The 21,130-nt window shown below is 43.2% G+C and overlaps 1 protein-coding gene across 2 annotated transcripts in view; it reads left to right on the plus strand.

The window, feature by feature from the left end:
• The window catches only part of lpp (LIM domain containing preferred translocation partner in lipoma), an 88,494-nt gene that overhangs the window by 42,388 nt on the left and 24,976 nt on the right, over window positions 1-21,130 (plus strand). For both annotated transcript variants that reach the window (XM_011614479.2, XM_011614481.2), the window contains 2 exons: window positions 4,459-5,052; window positions 16,971-17,067. In XM_011614479.2, the coding sequence (XP_011612781.1) occupies window positions 4,459-5,052; window positions 16,971-17,067 (691 nt within the window). The remainder of the gene's footprint in view (window positions 1-4,458; window positions 5,053-16,970; window positions 17,068-21,130) is intronic.

The following is a 21,130-nucleotide window of genomic DNA, read 5'->3' on the forward strand; positions in this document are numbered from 1 at the left end:
CACTTGGGGACTTTGATGCCTCAAGTGTGCAATTGAGTGTTTGTGCAGCACGTCTCCAAGAGCTGCTCCAAGTAAAACAGGATGACACTTCAGCTCCGTAATTACAGGCCTCGGCGGTGTTTAATGTTTCCCTCTCCATTTCTTTCATATTCCCTGTAATTGCTTTGTTGCTACACGGAGCAAAGACGTTGCCACAGCGCCAGTGGCTCTCATTGACCTTAAGGTCAATCTGGCGGCAGGTTCCGAGTTTTGACAGGGGCAGCCAACTGTGGAGAGAGGAGCATGCCTCCAGGCAGCGAGCGTGTTCCGTCAATGTTTGTTAGTCAAATAAACTGCATAGTATCACCCCTTTGTCTTTTATTAACAGGGCGAGCCAATGACAAATTTAGCTTGAGCCAAGATGCTCTGACAGACAGTGCAGTCTGTCACAATGCTAAAAGGCTTACCGTCAACTGCTGTCATCGCACATTATCTGACGTCCCAATAAGCTTACAGTACACACAATAACACACACGGTATCGGAGAGAAGGTTTACAGTTGCACGGCATTGATAACATGAACTCCCTCCAAGCAAAGGACACGTTCAACTGCACAATATTTCTACTCCTGAAGCAGGAGAAGGTCACAAGTGCATGAAATCTGTATTTACAGATGAGCAAGGGCAAAGCAGGGTGAGATGATGGATGGATGGGGGGGGGGCTGCGAGCGATGAATGAAAGTGTTATGTTCGCCTCTGTGAGAAAGACAACATTTCTGTCTTTTGTAAAGTTTACCTGCAGAGGAGCCATTTCACATTTGAAATTGTGGCCCAGGCAGTTATTTTATCACTTCTATCACCTAACGGGTCCCTAACATCCATAGTGTTTTATAAAATCCTGCTACAATCTGGTCAGTAACATGGTACACGCTTCCTGAGTTCTTTTAATAAGTAATAATCAAATGATTTTTTAATAAGTAATAATCAAATGATTTTTTAATAAGTACTAATCAAATGATTGCTGTTCATATTTCCTTGTGCACACAAGTGTTGGTGCTTGAGCTTCTGACCCAGTGGGAATGATGCTGACAGTGGAGGTCCTGTTTTGTCCAAATCAGAAGTTAGCTGCACTTTCTCAGTTGAGCAATAAACCAAATTAGCTGTGCAAAAGTGGCTCTGACGTAAATGACCCATTATTATGAAACACAGGTTTCCAGGATGTACAACGCCCGCTTTTTATTCATTTTTTTCTTAATTGATTGACTGTTGTAATTGACTGTTAGAAAACACAATCATCAGTAGTGCTAATACAGTCACATTGGTGCACCCCCCTTTCCTATGTTTAACTGGTCTGGGAGAGAGCTTGCTGAAACATTAACTTATTAAATTATTATTTAAAAATGTACGCAGATATAACTCTGCCTATTTAAGATAGGCAGCATGCAGCCTCTCGTAGGCTTTATCTGAGCGTAGTGCAGATAGTGCAAAAGAGCTGGAGGACTTTTGCTCCATGCAGACCATAATTAGTGATTTAAATATTCGGTATCTACTTTATTTATTTTAGGATATTGATATTCTGCATGCATGATGATAGTGAGTGACAAATTGATAATGCAACTGAGAAAGAAGACAAAGAGATTAGTAAACACTTCAGCGTTGAGTGGGAGAGCATCCATGGTCACTGGTGTAAGTGCTGAACTCGACAGATTCAGCTGGAGCCGCTGAGAGTCTCAGCTTTTATATGAATAAGGAGCCGGAAAAAAAAAAAGTTTAGCGAAAACTATCCAAGGTCTAATAGCTGAGGCTGAAAAGATGCAGAACTTCTCGATCTTCAGGGGTTTCCCCCAAGCATCCTTTAAAAAAAATAAAAAAATAAATCTCCCACCCCCGTGGTTTGAAATGCAAAGTTAACAGTTTTACTCGGCGACCCCTCCCCCCCCAAGGCTCGTATAGTCTCTCCTAATCTTTTTTAATGTGTCAAAAGGCTTTCTTGAGAGTCTCTGTGAAATTTCACACTTAAGTTGTTTGCAAAGTCAGTCTGAATTACAGTGTAGAGTGAGGGTTCACTTTTCTGAAGGCGTTAAGGAAAACTTTCTTAAAACTGTGAGGGCTTTGCTTGTGCACGGAGGCGATGTTATACAAGAAATGGGTTTAAAATGATGCTGGATGCCACATGAAACCCGCAGCTTTCCAATGATAGGTGACAAAATGATTGATTACATTAGGTAAAGGTGACCTGTTGATTGTTTATTATTGTTATATTTAGGAAGGTCTTGGGTTTTGATTCTCAGGGCCTCCAGGAGCACTGGTTTAGTCCCACCAAACATTCGCATTAGGTTAACGGGAGACGCTGAGGTGTTAGCAAAAGTGTGTATATGTGTGAGCGTGTGTGTCCTGTTATGCACTGACGACCTGTTCAGATTGTATTTCTGCCCGGTGACTGCTGGTGTAGACCCTAAAACCCGAGTAGGTATAAGCAGGGGGGGTAAATGGACACATGCACAGACGAACAGTCTTCCCTCCGCCCAAATATAGCAACAATTGATCATATTGGGTGATTTTAAGTGATTTGATTTTGGATTGATTTGATCTGTTTAATAAAGCTGAGTGTTGCATTTGATGTTACTGGCCGTGTGTGTTCTTGTTCATTCTCTGCTGGGAAAAGCTCCAGCACAGGTGACCTTGACCAGAAATAAGCCACCAAAAAGAATATACAGAAATACGCTTTCTTTTTCAAACTCGGGACTGCTAACTGTCAAATATTATTCTAATGTTGTTGAAGTATAAAGAGCAAATCTTCATTTTCAAGTTTTATTTTTCACTTATTTAAGAAGCAAAAGTATTAGGACATGTGCATTTATTCCGCTCCCTAAGTCGTGATAGCATCTGAGCCCACGGTCATTAACGCGGCAGGTCAAAGACGCGCAGCAGCTAAAACATTAGCTAAGTTTATGGGAAAAAGTCCTTTCCCCTTCACAGACATTTTGTCCAGATTGTTCACATTTGATTAGTTTCATCACCCCCAGAAAGGGGTGAATCCATTCTCTTAATGTAATTTGTGGAAAATGTACCATGACAATGTAATTATTTTGAAGGGGCCAATTTGCATTTCCAGTGCCTTGCTAACTAAATGCTACTGTAGGTTCTAAGGCCTTAAAGATAAATTAATAATCTTGAGTATTTAAAACCCATGAAACATTTAAATTAAGTAATTTCACTTCCTAAAGGGCATACTGGAAGTTTCGCTATACATATGCAGTTAGACACACTTTAAATAAACATCAGCACTAATCACTGACACAGAAATCAGCGGGGGCAGAAAATATTTGCTGGATTTTTATTGGCTCCTTAGGGGTACCCACTGACTTAGATTAGATTGGATTTAGACAAAGTTGGGGCACCTCTTTTAACCAACTTTTCAAACAATCTTTTAGGGTTGAAGAGGCAATTTTATAGCAAGTGTCATTTACTCCAGCTAAAATGACTGCAGGAAAACCAGCCACACCACCAAACAAGCAAATTAGAGGCATTTTTCAGTAATGAGCTTTGATCACTTGTTAAGGGAATCGATCAGAATCGTTGCTGCGCCCCCATTTCAAAGGCATCTCATCAAACTGTTGCAAAGGGTCCAAAGACTACGCGACTTCATTTTTGCTCCCCTAGTGCTGCAAATTTAGTAATTGACTGTGATTTTTGGCTTCGGGCAATAACCTAATAAGGCCAGCCAAGGTTAATGATAAACCCTTTTTAGACTTGCTGAACGTCTGACACCGATATGTAATAGTGGAGAAAAACAATTATTACTTACATGAGAGACACTTGGGGCAGAAGCCTCTGACATTTGAGTAAAACCCCTTTCTGTGATATTTGCTTTTGTATTTCTATTATAACTCTGCAGCCTGTTTCCAGAGCTCTGTGAGAGTCCCAAAGCGGTTTGATTAGCGGCTTTGCTGCATTCTCTTCCCAGGAACACCAGCACTACAAATCTCTGTGATTTAACATCTCTCCCATATAAACAGCAGGAGTCAGCACAAATGTCATGTGCCATTGCCATTCCGCTGTCATGGCGTCCTTTTCCACGCAATTTATTGCCTCCACTCTTGTTTTATTAGCCATAGATTATTGGTGGATGTGGACAGTGTACAGCCTCTGCTGTCGAGGTAGCCTTGTAATTGACTCTGGAGAGACGGGGCCGATCATAATTCAAGCATAAAGCAAAGTCCCACCACAGAGCTGGTAAAGTTTCCACCACCGAGCAGGATTTCACTAATTTGAGGAGTTGTTTTCAACTGTACCACAAGTGTTGGTTTGGAGAAATATCGATACTCTTATGGGTGTGGCACGACACTATAGAGGTCTGCAGCTTATTTGTGATCTCTAAAGAGCTCTACCTCTTATAGAATGGCCATTTTAAGCTGTCAGTGTGACGCTGACGGTGACCTTTGACCTCACACGGCTTCATTTCCATTCTTTTCCCCCAGAACTCCGGATCGTCCGCAACCTCGACCCCCAGCGCTCCGGTGACTGGATACAAACGGATGGTCATCCCGACTCAGCCACCTCTGACTGCTACCAAGAAGACTACACCCAAAGCCCAGGCTGGGGGAGCCTCAGCCACCCCTCCTTCTTCTGCCAGCCCAGTGGCTAAGCCCCAAAGCTTTACGCCTCCTCAACCGGTCCCGGCCTCCTATGCTACTGCCTCAACTCCGAGCCAGCCCACCTTCAATGTTCAAGTGAGGTCGGCCCAGCCTGGCCCCCAGCATCAAGCCCCAGGTGGGCCCACTTATGGCCAGCAGCCCATCCGCACCCCCGCCCAGGTGCAGTACATGCCCGCCCAGCCGAGAGGTCCTGACTTCGCTTATGGACCCCCACAACCCGGCTTTTCTCCGATGTCTCACGGGGGATATCAAGAACATCATCAGCCAGGTATTATCCAAGGGGGAGGCATGAGCACCAGGAGACCCGAACCACTCCCAGCCCAACAATACCAACCTCCAGGACCCAAGAAGACCTACATCACTGATGTACCACCGAGCTTGGCCCCCTACAACTCTGGACCCACCATTCCACCAAAGGTAAGAACACTTTCGACAACTCAAAGATTTAAACAGCACAACAAACCAGTGTCAGTTTTTCAGAGTTAGTGACCCTTATTAATATGAAAATAGGAGACAACATGTACCAGAAAACATTTATCTCCAACATATAAGTCACGTTGTGTATTAATCCAGAATCTGGATGGGAAATACTGCATGTTCAGCAATAAAAGAGGTTACACTTCTAGTTACCCCATTAGTTATATTAGTTAGATGTGTCCCCTATCGAAATAAAGAGATTAAAGGTCTATTTCAATTTCAATGTTCAGAGTTCTGTCCTGTTTGGATTATTATATTTTATGGAGGATGTTGGTATTTTCCAAATGAAGAACACATTAGGTTGGCAAATGGAAACAGATTTCAAAAGAAAAATCCGATTGATTTACTCAGGAAATGTAAAGCAAAACAAGTGACTTCACAATGTGTGAGCAGCTTCCATCCGACAGATCAGCCAGCACTCGGGTTTCGTCTAATACGACGAAATAATCAACTTTGATCCTCCTGTATGTTTTGAGGCTCTGCTTCCTGCTGTAACGCTCATATACAGTAAGTCTTTGTCAGATTAACTATCACAGCACCTTGTACGCAAAGTGTCAAACTCCTGACTTTTGTAGGTCTTTAGCTTCCTAGAAGTAGTCATAGGTCATAGATCATATCTACCATGATCGATGCCCTCATCCTCTGCCTAATAAATATAATTGTTGAGTTTAATATATCTGTGTTGTGTATATTTCTGTTGTGAAAGAAAGGCAATAGCATAGCATTAGCTTTCCTGTTAGCATGCAGATGCTGTTCAAGTTTTCACGTCATAAATAATTACCAGACGAGAACTTGGTTTTGCTCATACTCCACCCATGTGGAGCAGCACCGAGTGCTTATTTCCCCAGACTCTGCAGCGTTAATGCAAAGTTGTTGCAGCTCTGTGAAGACAGGATTGTGTTCAGTCTGTTGGTAAATCCACTTTCCTCCCCTTCATTCTCATACAGATGAAGCTCCACTTGCTTTTTATTCTTTGGCGATCTCAAATCAAAATAGTTGTTTCCAGTTTGAAATAAGGGCCAACAATGAAGTTGTGTCCCTACTGTTTGAGTTAAATAACACTTAGAAAGTGGAACATGTTTATTGGGCGTTTAATTTCCCCACTTTATTAAAAGTCTTCAACAAAAGCATGATTTACCTACACACCTACCAACCTTCTTAGCTTTTACTGAGCAATTTATCTTTATTCTAACTGCGCTTTAGCTTGTGATTTACTTGATGTGCTAAAGACGTGAAAATCTAGAAAAGAATCTGCACAACAGTGAAGTTTTACAGGATTTACATCAGATTTCATATGATAAAATATGATAAAATAATATATGATAAAAGCACAAGTGAATATTGTAAACATTTAATTACAAAGTGTTCACAGTGAGTAGAGACATATATATGAAGACTCTTAAGACAAAGAAATGAGATGGGATGTATCCCCAGCAGCAAAGATAACTTTAAATATTCATATAGGTTAAAGCAACACTTTGTGCTCATTTCAAAGAAATATTGCAAACCGTTCCCTGATGATTCACCAGCGATGTGGAACAACCAGCCAGCATTAAATATTGTATAATATGATTGGATTACAAATGGAGGACAGGATGAGGTCTGATGTGCCGTGCACAAGCCCAGCAGTTCCGTGCTCGCATTGCGAGATGGCCAGTCAGTGAGATCGGAACTCAGCTGGAGCCTCCAAGGTTATTTGTTCTCGACCTCGGCGCGGTCTGGTCACCGCTGATCAAACGTTCAAGAGAGAACCCATGGCTATCATTCTCAGGAAACTGTGCGTCCTTGCTGTTCTTTAGAGCAATTATTATTTTGGTGTAATTCATATTTGCTGTATAAATGCCCAGTCCCATCCTGCAGCTGTGCTGCGGCAGGAATTGCGACTGAACGTTCGGGCCTAGCGCGTCTGGTAAACATAGCAAACGAGCGTCGCTCTCGCATACAGGAGGACTTGATGAGGTTATTTGTGCTGGATAATTGTGCTGATGTATATTTATCCTTTTCATCTCCATACCTTGCGCTGAATTGGTTGTTTGAAAGCGCGCCAAGGACAAAGAGGGAGAAAAACATTTTTATGGTTTTTTTTTAATTATTATTGTTAAGAAACATTTCCACTTCACAATCAAAGGAAGATTATGACCATATTGTCAGACTGCGGCGTACTGTATGGCTGAAACGGTACAGTACTGGCGTCCCTCAGCGCGGAGTGCTCAATGCCACCAAGGCAGCTATTCTAATCTCTGCATTCACCTCCCCACAATCTCTGGAAAGTAAGAGGCCCTTGAGTTTTATTTAATTCAAGGATTTTATTCTGGTTCAAAATACAAACTGGGCCTCCCAGCCTCTGGGAGCAGCTCATCAAGGACTGAATTTCACTAAATACAAATTAGCTTTAGCATTTCAGAGAGTATCTTAAGAATAAATCTAATTATATTTGTTTAGAACAAAAGTCTACATTTTGCTTGAAAAGCTGAAGTCCCAGTATGATGTGTTATGTAAAAAAGGGTGTTTAATACATTTGTTAGCAAACTCTTTGATTTTAGATGAAAGCAAATGACTCTTTACAAATATAGTGTATTCTTTATATATATGCTCTGTGCCCCCGCCCTTCTTGATTTATTCAAATGCTTTGAAAATGATGGCTGGAAAACTAATGTTCCAAAGGCATATATTGTCCTGAAGGATCAATTTGGATCCGTTACAGCGGTGTCATGTTTGACGTGCTGCTGCACACATCCCAAATATCTGTATTCAGATTTTTTGGGATTATTGTAGCTCCGTTAAGTGTCGACTATAAATGCAGAAATAAAGCTAAGACACTATAAAAACAAGATTAGCCAGACAGCGAAATCCATCAACTTTGCTTTTATGATCATCACTCCGCCTCGCCCAGCTGCAGGACACGTCCGTAACGTTTTAGCAATAGCGCTAAAGCTACTAAAAGCATGTTAATCTGTTGTGTAAATAAAGCAAAACACCATCAATTACAGGGCGTATTTACATATTTGACTATCAAAAATCATTTCCCGTCACTTAATGCCGGCTTTATGTCACACAAAGTGCTTTCTCTGTGGGGGGGCTTCTGACTTCGATTGAGGACTTAATTAAAGAGATCACTGCACATAGTCTAAGGGTATTCATAGAAGGTCAGTGTCATTAGAAGGCCACCCTGATCTCCTTGGATAAAATTCTATGATCTACACTCATCCTCTCTTCACCTCCGCCCATCACCCAGTTCCCCTTCATCTCCTCAGTTACACATGGTAAAGGTGTAACACAACATCAACAGGCTCCAAGGTTGCCTAATTATCCGAGCCAACCAGTGTTTGATCTCTGTTTTAGTCCCCCCCCCCCTCCAAAAAAAGAAAGATTTCATGGCTGCCGGTTAACATACCAATTTCCACGAGTCTCTTCTTTATTTCTGAAATGAGACCAGGGCTTAGCTAGATGATGGCTTGTGTTATTGCTGAGCATGACTGACATTTGACAGGGGGGGATTAATTTGAACTGCTCAATCCCTGCAGCCAGTTAAAATCCCCTCCAAGGTCAATGATGGTTTCAACTGACAAATATGTTTGAATATCTGACATTAGTCTGCATTCTGGTCCTGGACACTCCGACCTGCAAAAAAGATTTGAAAATGCTTCTCTGTTGTTGATGAATTTGCTTTAACTCTGCACATTTCTGGGTTTAGACGCTTAATTGGAGCTGTTTTCTATCATGTGAGCGTTTGCTGGGGCTGATATTGCCTGAGTCCAGGTCGCGTCCATGCGCACGTTTCTCGGTTTATCTGATGGAACGCAGGATTACACAAAGTGTGACTGATGCATTTTTAGTGGATGTATTTACTGTCCCAGTCTAGAATCTGATCAGCAGCCAGTTTGGGTCAAAGTTTTATAGGAATTACGAATGTGGCGAAAAGACACAATGGAACACAGTCACAGGAAGAGAGTTCAGCATAGAAGATACTGTATATATAACATATTCTTTAGCAGCCACTACAGGCAGTCATCTTTGAAAACACGCCCACACCTGTTTACATATAGATTCTACTTTTACATACGTTAACCTTTCTGCCATCAAAACTATTTCCTTTCAAGACAATGACAAGAACTATAGCATTTGCATTTCCCTTCTTTTACCCAAAGGGAAGAGCTTAAGCTCTTCAATAGGCATGAATATTGAGCTTCTGTGTTTCCAGTGTTTATGGCGTTTACTGTATTGTATTTCCATGCATAAACAGGACAGTCTGCATGTTGATTGAAGGTATAATTAGTTTAAATATGAAGGCAAAGCTGCTCAATTGTGAAGAGGAGCCCATAGAAAGACGAATCGTACAGAGAGCTCTTTAAGGCAGTTAAATCCTATTAACTTTTCTGCTCATGTCAGAGGGGAATAAAACTCCACTGGCACATATCAGTTCACTGACTTATACCTTAACACACCCATGCACATTCTCCACTGGGGTCATCACCCCTCTCCTTCAGGTCTTACGGCATCATTTGGATTCCGATGACATGGCCCGGTACAAGCAGCAGCGTATAATTAGTTCAGGTTGTGTTGACGGTGGTCTGCAGTGGCTCATCTTACCGGATACCTCCTGGGTCAGTCTGCTGGACCCGAGCCGTGAGGTCAGATCGCCCACCGTAGCTCTGCTTATGTTTCATTTTTGCAACACGCCAGAGCGTTTTAGCCGCGGTCAACAGACCTGTAACATGGCTTAGTGCTCATTCAGCCACCAGATACCATGGAAACTATTAAGCCTATTAATGGGAGCATTAGCGGTGTTAATAAATGTGGATCTCTGCTGCGTTGCAGCGTTGAATGAACTTTGAGGTTGACCAGAAAATTGAAAAAAAAAAAAAAGACAAAGTTATGGAGACTAATGGGTATTTTTAGAAGGCACCAATGCTGAATAATTCAAAGCCACGTGGCCGCCGTGGCGTATTTGCGCAGATGTGCATTTGTCCGGTGAATGCCTGTTTTGGCAGAGATACATTTCCTGGCGAGGTTCTCGGTATTTGTAATATTAAAGGTCAGTGGTAAATATGTCAATCTGCAAGTGGTTGATTGAACTGGGATGTAACAAGTTTGCTCGAGAGTTCCATATTTTATCCTTTAGATCTGACGTACTTTCATATCCTGTTTATGTTTACGCTAGTTAATGTGATAATGTGGCAGAGGTCACATGCATTAAGTTGCAGGGGTATTTACATCCTTTAGATTGTGGTTAAGTACGTTTAACGTTATGTGACGCACAGATAACATTCATTATTAATCAGAGGGTCACATATTTTCAGCATACAGATTACAGTTGGAAACTGATTCAGTTTGATTTCCTAACGATAATTGATAAACATCTAACTTTCCTCCCGGGTTTAATGGCTTTTACTGCTGTGGTCGTACTCACAGACTCCCACATTTCCCTGCTTGTGGCTCTACCTGTAAACCTTCCCACGTTCTTTGCTGCAGTTTCTCCGTGTGTCTGCACATTTCAGTAGAAACGGACCAGATGTTTCCTCAAAGTCAGGTGAGGTGATGTGGCCAGTAGCTCGACAGACCTGCATAATGCAGAGCGGTGATTGCTGTTATCTTCCTCAGGGCCAGTGAGCAACAACTACAACAGAACGACAGGGAAGAGATCTGATAGGAACTGAAATATTAGCAGGATGTCAGAAAGAGAAATGTGTCTTTGAAGACCCGAGTCATGAGCAGGGTAGTTACTCCCTCTGGTATGTGCATGTTTAACATCCATGGCAGCTTAAGATAGCGCAGAAATACTGTAAAAGGGCAGAGCTCGATCTCACGGGGCATAAATCATCCTATAAACTGCTCCCTCCCTGTGCTTATAAAGGCCAGAACCACAGCGAGCGGCGTGCGTTTTTTAACACATGATGTGTCATTAGGAATTTGGAGTTTCTGTCATTTATTTGGTGGCGTGCTGACCTCCTGCCCATGCTTCTACGGTCAGTAGTTTTCCTCAGTGCGTCAGGAGTCTTGGCGTCACTGTTCATAAATAAGAGGACCTTTCACTCCCCTCCTCAGTGACCCTTTCTGAGATGAACAGCTGGGTTGGTAAATAACGGACCAGATCAATACTTGTCATCACATTTCAGTGAACCCTGGCAGAATTAAATGTCTCAGCAGTTTATACTCTTGTTTTCAAAAACTCCCACTGCTTCTCTGAAGCAAAGCGATGCGGTAGTGTCAAACGACACCGATAACTTCAATCTGCATGGAGGGAGGAATATGTTATTTACAGCCCCCAGACAGTAAAAGCACCTGCGTAACAGCGGCCCCTGCTGGTACCAGATGGATATGCTCCCCACCGACTTCCACGTGTCTCTGCACATGAATAACTTTCCCTTATATCAGGTAAAGAAATTCAAGGACCTTCACCCTGCCAGTACTCTAAATTTAAGATATAAACTGTCTGAAGTGCATTTAATGGACTTATGCACAAATGTCTTGCTACAATTGTAAGGTGAGTGACCCTGGGAGAACTACATCCAGTATGATTTGGTTTCATTCATTTTTTAAATGTGAATGTGCATAATTTGAAAGCCAATGCCAAATAAGTTTTATATCCATTCCAACAATGTGTGGAGTGTGTTTCTTTTTTCTTTTTTTTTTTGGATTGCTTGTGTGTTTGCAGGGGGATGTGTCAGTTCCCAACAGATGACCTAGTTTTTACACACGCACCATCTTAGTAACATTGAAAGGCCCCTCTACATGCATAACGTGCCTGTGAATACTGTAAAAAATTCCTTCTTTATATAAATTCATGTTCTGACAAAGACGTGTGCGACTGTGGAAAATGTCTGAAATGGAATTGGTTAATTTTTAATTATCCCTGGCTGCTACGTACACAGCTGCTCTACAGTTGACTGTTATTTTTTTCCCCTCAGCATTTAATTGGAGCTGAAACAGCATGACCTATTTTGTTTAAAGAGAATGTATACTTTATCTGTGCCTCCTCAGAAGGTGGCCTTGAGCTTAATATGTAGCGCGGTGACACCTCCTCTTAAAGTGTAATGCAGTACAGATCACTCACAGGGTCCCGAGCTGGAAATTCATCTGCTACCTTACGTAAGGATGCTAAAACACGTGAAGTCATCTCGCGATTTCTTCATTTAAAACTTGGAGCTGGCAATTTATTTCTAGAGGGATCCCTGCTTGTTTGAAGCCGAATACCGGCTGCGTCCTTTACTGGCGCCTGGTGACATCTTGACATCCGCTAGTGTAATCAAAAGAGAGCGGCTCTTTGAATTATCAATATAACTGTCTTTTCTGTGGAAGAAATCCCAGTGCCGAAGCGCTCTCCCGGCTTCTAAGTGCACCTTTGTGTTGCAGGGACATAAACAATGTTTGGCTTTCAGGGACTCTTAAGAAATTGGGTCTGCAGCAGGCCATCAAATAAAGCCATCCGTTATAAATTAATACCTCTTGATACATTTGGAAAGCCCATCTGTACTGATTCTAGAAACACAACATATTGTTGGTCTTAAACGTCAACGCAGAGGCACGCTAACTCACCGAAGGGCTAGTGCGAGTGATGGCCCAATCCTTCCTTTGTTTTAAAACACATTCACCTAAGCTGCCATAATCACTTGTTTGGGTTACAGGAATAAATGTGCCTCTAAAAGAGATATTTCAATCCAATAAAAGAAAAAATCTCTCTCTCCCCAACTCTTAACAGTCCATTTGCTGTTGTTAATAGCATTAATATTTTTAATAAGCCATTTAAAAAAGCTCTCTGTCCGTTTTGAATAATACTATTGTAATTTCGGAAGACAAAGCCATGGTGTCAGATGAATAAATCTTCTCTTTTTAAAGCTCGAGTTAAAGCTGCAGCTCAACAGAAGCTAAAAAGCATCCTGCACTGTTAAGTGTCCATCATCTGTAATCTGTGGATAAATATGTCTGAGTGTGCCCCCCGCCCCCGCCCCCGCCCCCGCCCCCCTGGTTTGTGCTGGTAATGCAGGAAAGGTTCAGCTATTGTAAAAAGGCAAAACAATTACATTTGGTCCATACGGCAGATTAAAAAAAACAGAAGCAACGTCGTGCTCGCTACTTGGTGGTGGTGTTCCGGTCTGATTGGCAGTCTGTACATTTCTAAGCCTCATTGTCAGCGCGGCGGTCCGCTGTAGCTCTGTTTCACTGCCCATCACTCTTTCTAGGGTCAAAACCTGTTGATGCACTTCGTGAGTCCTGGAAAACCAAAATGGATTTTCCCTTTACCTCGCATGTAAGAAAATCAAAAGAACCAGCATTACTGTCGTGCTAAAGAGCAGCATAGACGGGGGGTGAAGCAGAAGGTGAAGTGAAACGTGACGTGAGGAAAACCTTGTTTTGCAGCTGTCTGGTTTGGGGTTTTTTAGTTTCCGTTGTCTCGCATCTTTAGTGTGCGATTGCATTAAATGTTCCAGCTCTTTCAAGGTGGTGATCCACGCGATGCTTTGTGAACGCGTCATTTAATAAAGCCGGACAGCCAGTGTGGAAGAGCTGACCGAACCCGCCTCACTCCTGCTGACCTGGAGCTGACCTGCATCCGACTTCCTCACGCCATCTCCTCCCTTCCACCCTCACTGCAGTTGTCTCTTCCGTTCACTCTTTACCTTGGTAGCAGAAGCAGGGCCGATGGACCCTGAGGTTTGAGTCGTAGCAGGAAGCGAGGCTGTCAGGGCATCAGGTGAGAGCAGGCGCCGAGCCCCCTCTGCTTGCTGCCCATCCCACACCACTTCCTACCTAATCAGTTCTGACACAACGCCAATCCCACAGCGGGTGGTGCTCTCAGCTTTATTCATAGATCTGGCAGTTGAGCGCTGATCAGCTTGTGGGCGTTTTGTTAGACAGCACGCCACTCGGCCTGTTTTTTTAAGTGGAGTATTGTGACGTCGTATGTCTTGATGGTCAGGATGGTCGGACTTATCGCTGCCGATCCGGTTAGCGTCACCAAAAAGCTGCTAGATGATGACCTCAAAGCGCTACCCTTCCTGCACACACAAAACAATGGGAAATAGATGCCGCCGTTGACCTGGTCCACAGGATTTTTCAGTGTGAACTGCTATCAAAAAGGATCTCAGAGGGCGCAGGCAAACAATTTACTGAATTGAGCCAGACGTCAGTGAAAAAAGCCCCGTCTCCAGCACATATAGCTGCTGTATGGTTTCTATTGTTACCTTTGAAAAGTGGGAACAGGGACTGCGAAGCAATTGTAAAGCATGCAGGGAAGCAATTTCTTTCTCTTATTCAAGTGAAAAATTATTCTGTGCTGTCACAAAAGACTCCCTAACAAGGTGCTTTAAACTCTCTGGCAGCGCCTTGCCGCGGGGTGTCAAAGAGTGGATAAGGTATAAAATGAAGCTTAATCTCAAAAGTCGGTTTCTGGTAATAACAGCATTTCGTTCCCTCTCCAGTCTGCTTTTGATGTGCAGCTAAGATTAACAGTGTTAAATTGTCCTCTTTACCGTCTCAAACTAATAACACAGGTCATAATGTACAGAATGCTGACAACAAGAGAGCTTTTTGAAGTGGTTTGTAATTTGTATGTATTAAATCAGTTGAATTCGAGTCCTACGTAAAGCTCTCCAGACCGCTGTCATTAAAGACTGGACAGGCTGAGATCCACCCTGCTGCTGTCTAAAGTCAGCAGACAGAGAGGAGCGGACACATTTGCACGTTGAGCATGATGATCCCTCACAGTTAATGAGGCCTAATATGTGGGCTTCCATTATCAGCCAGCTGTGTCATCATCCAACTGAGGGGGAAAAAGCCACGCGTCATAAAGTTACAGCATCCAGAGCTCCAGACTTCTCACTGTCCCTGGGAATGAGTTTCTCTCCATAAATCTCTCAGATTGAAGCACCTGTGGTTTAAGTGTTTCACTCCTCTGGCACATGAGCTCTATGTACAGGGGTGTGTCAATAAATGAGAATGTCATGTTATGTCACTAATTCATTTGAATTAGGAGGTTATGGCTAGCAGCTAATGAAAACCCAAATTAAGCGTCTTAGATAATTGCAGTTTGGTGAAAAAGTTCAATATTGGACTCATAGTCTAATTACATAATTAACTTACAACACTTTTCATGAGCCTTTCGATGGCCTCTCAGTTTGGTTCGGTAGGCTGCACAATCACGGAGAAGACGATCACTGACACCCCAAGGAGCAAGGAGACGCTGAAGGTCATTGTTAGACGCTGGCTGCTCACAGAGGGCCGCCTCCAAGCACAACAGTGGGGAGTTGAATGGACCAGAGGAAATGTGGTTCACACACACAACCGAATGCGAAAGGAAGCCCATTCAAGGATATGAAAGAGAATATCCAGGACCACAGCTACAAGTGTCACATTCCTCACATGGAGCTTCTCCTCTCCTCCAGCTGAGACATCAGTGGCGTCTCATCTGCCCCCTCCCCGTGGTCCAAAGTCCTCTTTCCAGAAAAGAAAGATAACTAAATTTATTGTTAATGAACTCTAAAGGCTATCATGAAGAGGAAGACGGCGTGACAATGCTGAAGGTCAATATCAGAGCTCCTCCAGGCCACGCCACAGTTCTTCATGCCTTATTATCGGAGATGCTGAATTTGGGGGTTTTATAAGCTCGCTGCAAGCCGTCATCATCAACATTCAAAAAATGAACCGGTGTCTGGGTAATGAATGGATGAGCTTCTCTTTCTGAGACGTACCTGTAATCTCCAACCCTGACTGACGGACACAATTCATCAACTTATTGAAAATCATTCATAATGAGTGTTTTCCTCCGTCTGTATTGACACGTTCACGGCGAATACGAAATATGTTTTACTCGATCTCTTATTGACAAATGTGCTTCTTTTATGTGACACAAATGACCGCGGATACATTAACACAACACCCAAGCAGTTTCTAACATTCAGCCAGCTCCCATGGGTCACAATTAGGAACACGTTGAAGGTCAGCTAAGATCTGGGCCCATGTTATATTATAGAAAATCAAAACTCCCGCAAAGATCTGTCTGGCCCCAGATCCAGGGAAGGTCGTCTACTGTGTGTCACTGATTAATGAAAAGAAGCTTAGTAGCGCAGCTAAAGAAGAGTCAAGTCTGGGTCTCCGGGGTTTTATAAAGGCCACACACACCTGTGACAGGATTGAGCCATGAGCCCCGTGCTGGAGGGGTGGGGGAGTTGCAAATGATTGGCAGAAAATGTCAGGCAGCGCACATCAGCTCCATGTAGACACACAGCAGGCAGATGTCACCGTGTGCATGATAAGGGGTGGTGGGGGGGGCTCACACTGAAAGGAAAGGTGCCTCATCCTCACAAAGTTATGTCAACCTTTTGAAATCTCGGGGAGATCTGGACTCAAATGGGATAAACACCAGAAGTCTTGTGTGTTTTGTGGCTAAATAACTATCTGTTGACCCGCGGTTCTGATGCAAACGTTCACAAAGTAGCTTTCTTCTGTTCATCGCTTCTTTTCTTCCCGTTATCGTTATTTAAAGGAAAAAAGAGCGGGATCCAAAGGATTAGTCAGGGTCAAAGTGTTTTTACATGTTTGTATTGTACAGAAGGATGTGCTCCACCACTGGGGCCCGAGCCAGGGTCAGGTCTCTCTCAGAGGGCACGGGCTGACTGAAGCCCATCAATGCATGTTTTTGAGTGATGAAGGTTTTTCTCTCGACCTTGCCAGCTTAGTTCTGATTTGTTGAAGTTGGATTTTTGCAAACCTTTTTAGTCTAAAGTCTGTGTATTTATTTTTCCCCAGCATAAGCATTTTTTGCAGTTTCTGAGATAAGTGAGGGGCAATAAAGGCAAAATTCAACTGAACGGGGGATTGAAACACGACCCCTGATTGCTTTGTTGTTTCCTTGTCCCCAGACCGGCGCCTCCGTGGCCCATCCTGAGGACGAGCTGGAGCGTCTGACCAAGAAGATGTTGTTTGACATGGACAACCCGCCCTCTGAGGAATATTTTGGTGAGTGAATATAGCATCCGTTTCCATTCTCCCATTCATATAGACAACCACATCAGCCTGATCACATTAATTTTAATAGCAGATGCTATTAGGTGACTTTAATCAAAGCCATTTTTTATTAATATTTGATTTTTTTTATGTGCATTCTGCATTAGAACAAGAACACCATAATCTGATTTATAGTTTAAGACTCCAGTGTAATGGTAATAGTGCATATGCGTATTAACGTAACTAAGCAGGCGCTTGGATGGATTTTGTGTGACGCCAACTGCGGGGTGTTTGTGGGCCGTATCTGAATTAGATACACACCGAAATACATTCCTGATTTAATGGTAATCACAATAGACGTAAGACACAAACTATCACACGACATGAATGTTTTAAAATTGCTGCAGGTTATAAAAGAGGCTGTGTTGAAGGATGCTGGTCTATAGTATAATATCTCAGGAAATACATTAACAACCAACATAAAAAAACAGAATGGTGCTTATTTTTTAATCAATAATTAGATTAATAAATAAATAAATAATGATACGTGGATTTAAATGCCACTTCTGGCAATTCAAAGCCACTCTACTGTGCTATTTTTGTCGTGTGTGTCGGAAGGAGCAAAGAACAGAATCAAAGTCATCAGTGGAAATTCCTTTTTGTAAGTCTATCCTAATGTGGCCGCCGAAAGTTGCAGAGTGGTGAAAATAAGCCCATTAACCCACGAGTCGACGTTGGATTCACATGAATAAAAGAAAAGGCTCAGTGTTGAAGAAGCCCAAACAAAAGAGAGTCAGGTTATCGGTTAATCACGTCCGATTAGCGCCCAATTTCTTTGATTAATGAGCGCAGCAGCCCACAAAGTCAGGCGGCGCGTCGCAGGAAGAGTGTTTTTGGGGAAGCCACTTCAGAGTGTCGCGCAGCGCTCGGGTGTTTGTAACACAGACAAGGTGAACCTGATATTTCTGGTGTATCCTGTCTGTTCAGCACCATGTGTGGATGCAGCAGCAGCATATCTGTGAAGCTCTCCCTGAGGTATAGTCTCCAAACAATATCAGTGCCATGAAAGGACAGGGCACAATTCCTGCAGGGGTACATTCAGAATGGCAGATATTGGATTTGGCATTTGTGTGTGTGTGTGTTTTGATAAGGCTGTGTCATGTTTTATAGTCCAGCATACAGTACATCTCTTTTTCATGCACACTTTACTTTACTTCCTCCTGTGTGATTCTGTGCTTCCCCCCCCAAAAAAGCTTGCCAATTTTAATACTATTTCCCAAAATCGGCTTTTTATATTTTCTTTCTATTTTCCGCCCTCTGTACCCTCTGCTGCCAGCAAGTGCCACCCTTCTGCTTCTCTCTTCTCTAGCTTTTAATCCCCTTTGCCCTGGAATTAGTTCCCATGCCCATTAGATACCTCACTCAATACGCTGAATGAGGCTCTGGAGCCGGATTTATATCAGCCCATAATCACACAGCACACCATGATAGCATGTGTAGGTGTATTACAGCTACAGGGACATGTATTTAACTGGTATTAAGGGATATTCAGCTCCACATTGGGGCGCACTGATGTAAAGACCTTAATTGGTTCACATTAGACGTAGGTCAAACGGATCTGCTGGCTTAAGCAGAGAGGAGTCATTTTACAGCAGAATGGCCCTCAAAGCTTCGTTGGCCTAATTTTTGGCTGAATTGCGTACTTGAAGCCGGCCCTGCATGAGCTGCGCTGACTCCTATACCATGCTTGCACGTGCCAGTAGTTGCGAATATAAGGCTGAGTGGCTGTGGGCTGGTGAACAGGCAGCATGGGGTAAATGGGTCATATGTGAGCTGAGGTAGCCGGAGCAAGTTGGGGCTCGCACGCGTGTCCCCAGCTGACAGCAGCTGGCTGTTGCTGAAGAGGAGGTGGGTGAGGGTGGAGAACAGGGGGAGGAGGACGGTCTCGTGGTTAAACGGGGCGACAGTTGAATTAACCGAGAGAAACAAAGAGGATGAGGGCAGGAGCCTTCGACTGAGGTGACTTCAGGGACTCATTAGGAACAAGTTCAAGCGGAGGCGCGCGCTGCTCCGTGGATCCTCCGAGTTCCTGTCCTCCCCCGCTGAATAATGTACATACAACTACCGCGCAAATGTAAAATTGACTCCGGTCCAGCACGACTGCATCAAGAGATGCCGGAGCAGCAGTCCCAGGGCATGAGACTTTTGTAATTACAAAGACTCTAATGGCATACAAGCCTCTTCTTTTTTTGGTGGGGTTCAGGGGGAAGAAGGCTACAAAAAGAATTGTAGCAACCCTAAGGCTAGTAATTAACAAGATTAATCAAAGTGGGGCTGCGATCTCTAGCGTGCCACTGGACTGGATCATTGTCTTCTTATAGCAAAGTTTCTATTGGTGTCACTAATGTCTTTGAGGAGCTCCTAATCTGAAGCAGCTATAGTGAGGTTTCAGCAGAGTCCAGAGGGGGTAAATTCAGCTGAATTAATGTTAAACCCGGGCTCCGTGATGTCACACAGCCCCAGTGAAAAACCTTATTTGTAGTTTAAAAGTTACACAATATTATTACACAACAGTTTGACTCTAGAAGCAGTCATGCGGCATCTCGCTGGGACTTAAAAAGCCGGCGTCCTCGATTCTAAATGCCTCTTAAACTGTAAAGAAAACCTGAAAATGATGCATCATAAAAGAAAGGCTTTTCTTGTGAGAAACACGGGTTTCAAGCCAGAAATTCTTCCCGCGATTGAAGCATCTTTGAAAAGCAGCTGATTAGTCCTGATTTAGAGTTCCAGATTAGATTTGAGTAATCTGAAAGAGCCTTTTCTTCAAATGTCATCATCCGTCATGTTTAATCCACTTAGGTTGTGCGTAGGTGTACTGTGTTTGTGGAAATCTAATAAGACACAGCTATTTCAGCTCCCAGTGCAGATGCCACGGCATTTGTCAGAGGAACTTAGGGTATTTTGTCATCACTATATTTCTGTCACCCAAAACCAGGACAGAAAGCTGAATAATTGAAAGGATGAGATGCACTGCATTATTTACAATTAGTGATGATGATACTTACACAGTGAGGTTCATTCTGTCGCCCAGAATGTTTTTATTCCTCCGTTAATACCAGAATGACAAGTTGAGTTCTTTCATGTGATTCTAGATGTTCCGTATTCTTCTGTATAGAATTAAGGATGTGAAATTTTAATACCCATCCAATATTTATCCAGAGTGATTTTTTTTCCAGGGGGATTTCGGGGCAGTGGCATAAATGTTTCGCTAATGCCTACATCTGATGTCTGAGACTCGTTGGAAACGAGCGGAGATACATTTGGGGTTACTGTACTGCGGCCGTGAACTCCGCGCTGTCGCAAAAGCCGCCTCGGTTTGAGCGAGCGTTCCTTCCTGCGATGAGAGGCACAGGAGGAACGGCAGGCGTTTGCCATTTCCCCCGTAATGTCGGCTGGAGGAGCCCTCATAATTTATAAGACACCTTGCATGAAAAGTTCATGAGGAATCTTGGAAGAGATACAAATGGTACCGTAGCCACAGTAGCGGCACAGGCCAGAGGAGTCGGGTGGATCAGCTTAGGTAACTAGGTCAGGAAAAAGTTTAGGTTCTGCCCCCCCCCATCTCGCTATCACACATCTGAGCATCCCAACTAAATGTATTAATAAGCTTCCAGTTTAGACAGGTTTGTGCATTCTCTAAGATACTTTGGTGGAAATCATTAGCATATTACTGAGGTCGCCTTCAGCAAACTCTTAGGAGATTGCTTTTAGATGTGTCATAACGAGTGGGATATGTGTCAGAATAAAATCGTAAAAAGACGCCCCGTTGCTCCCGACCTGCCTCCCACCTCCATAGTCTCCGAATGCCTTTGGCCAATTGTCTCCACAGTACAGCAAACTGTTTCTACTAAAGTGTACCGTTAAATTCTCTTTATTTCTACAGTTTCCACGGCATGTCTGCATAAATAAAATATGCATTGTTGTAAACACGCTGGGCTAACAGGACGATTCGTTTAAATAAGTGGTTTTTTTTAACTTCAGCAGGTTCATGCGGATGTGGAAATATAACATGTTG

The sequence above is a fragment of the Takifugu rubripes genome, chromosome 20 (assembly GCF_901000725.2).
Source record: "Takifugu rubripes chromosome 20, fTakRub1.2, whole genome shotgun sequence".
Taxonomy (NCBI): domain Eukaryota; kingdom Metazoa; phylum Chordata; class Actinopteri; order Tetraodontiformes; family Tetraodontidae; genus Takifugu; species Takifugu rubripes.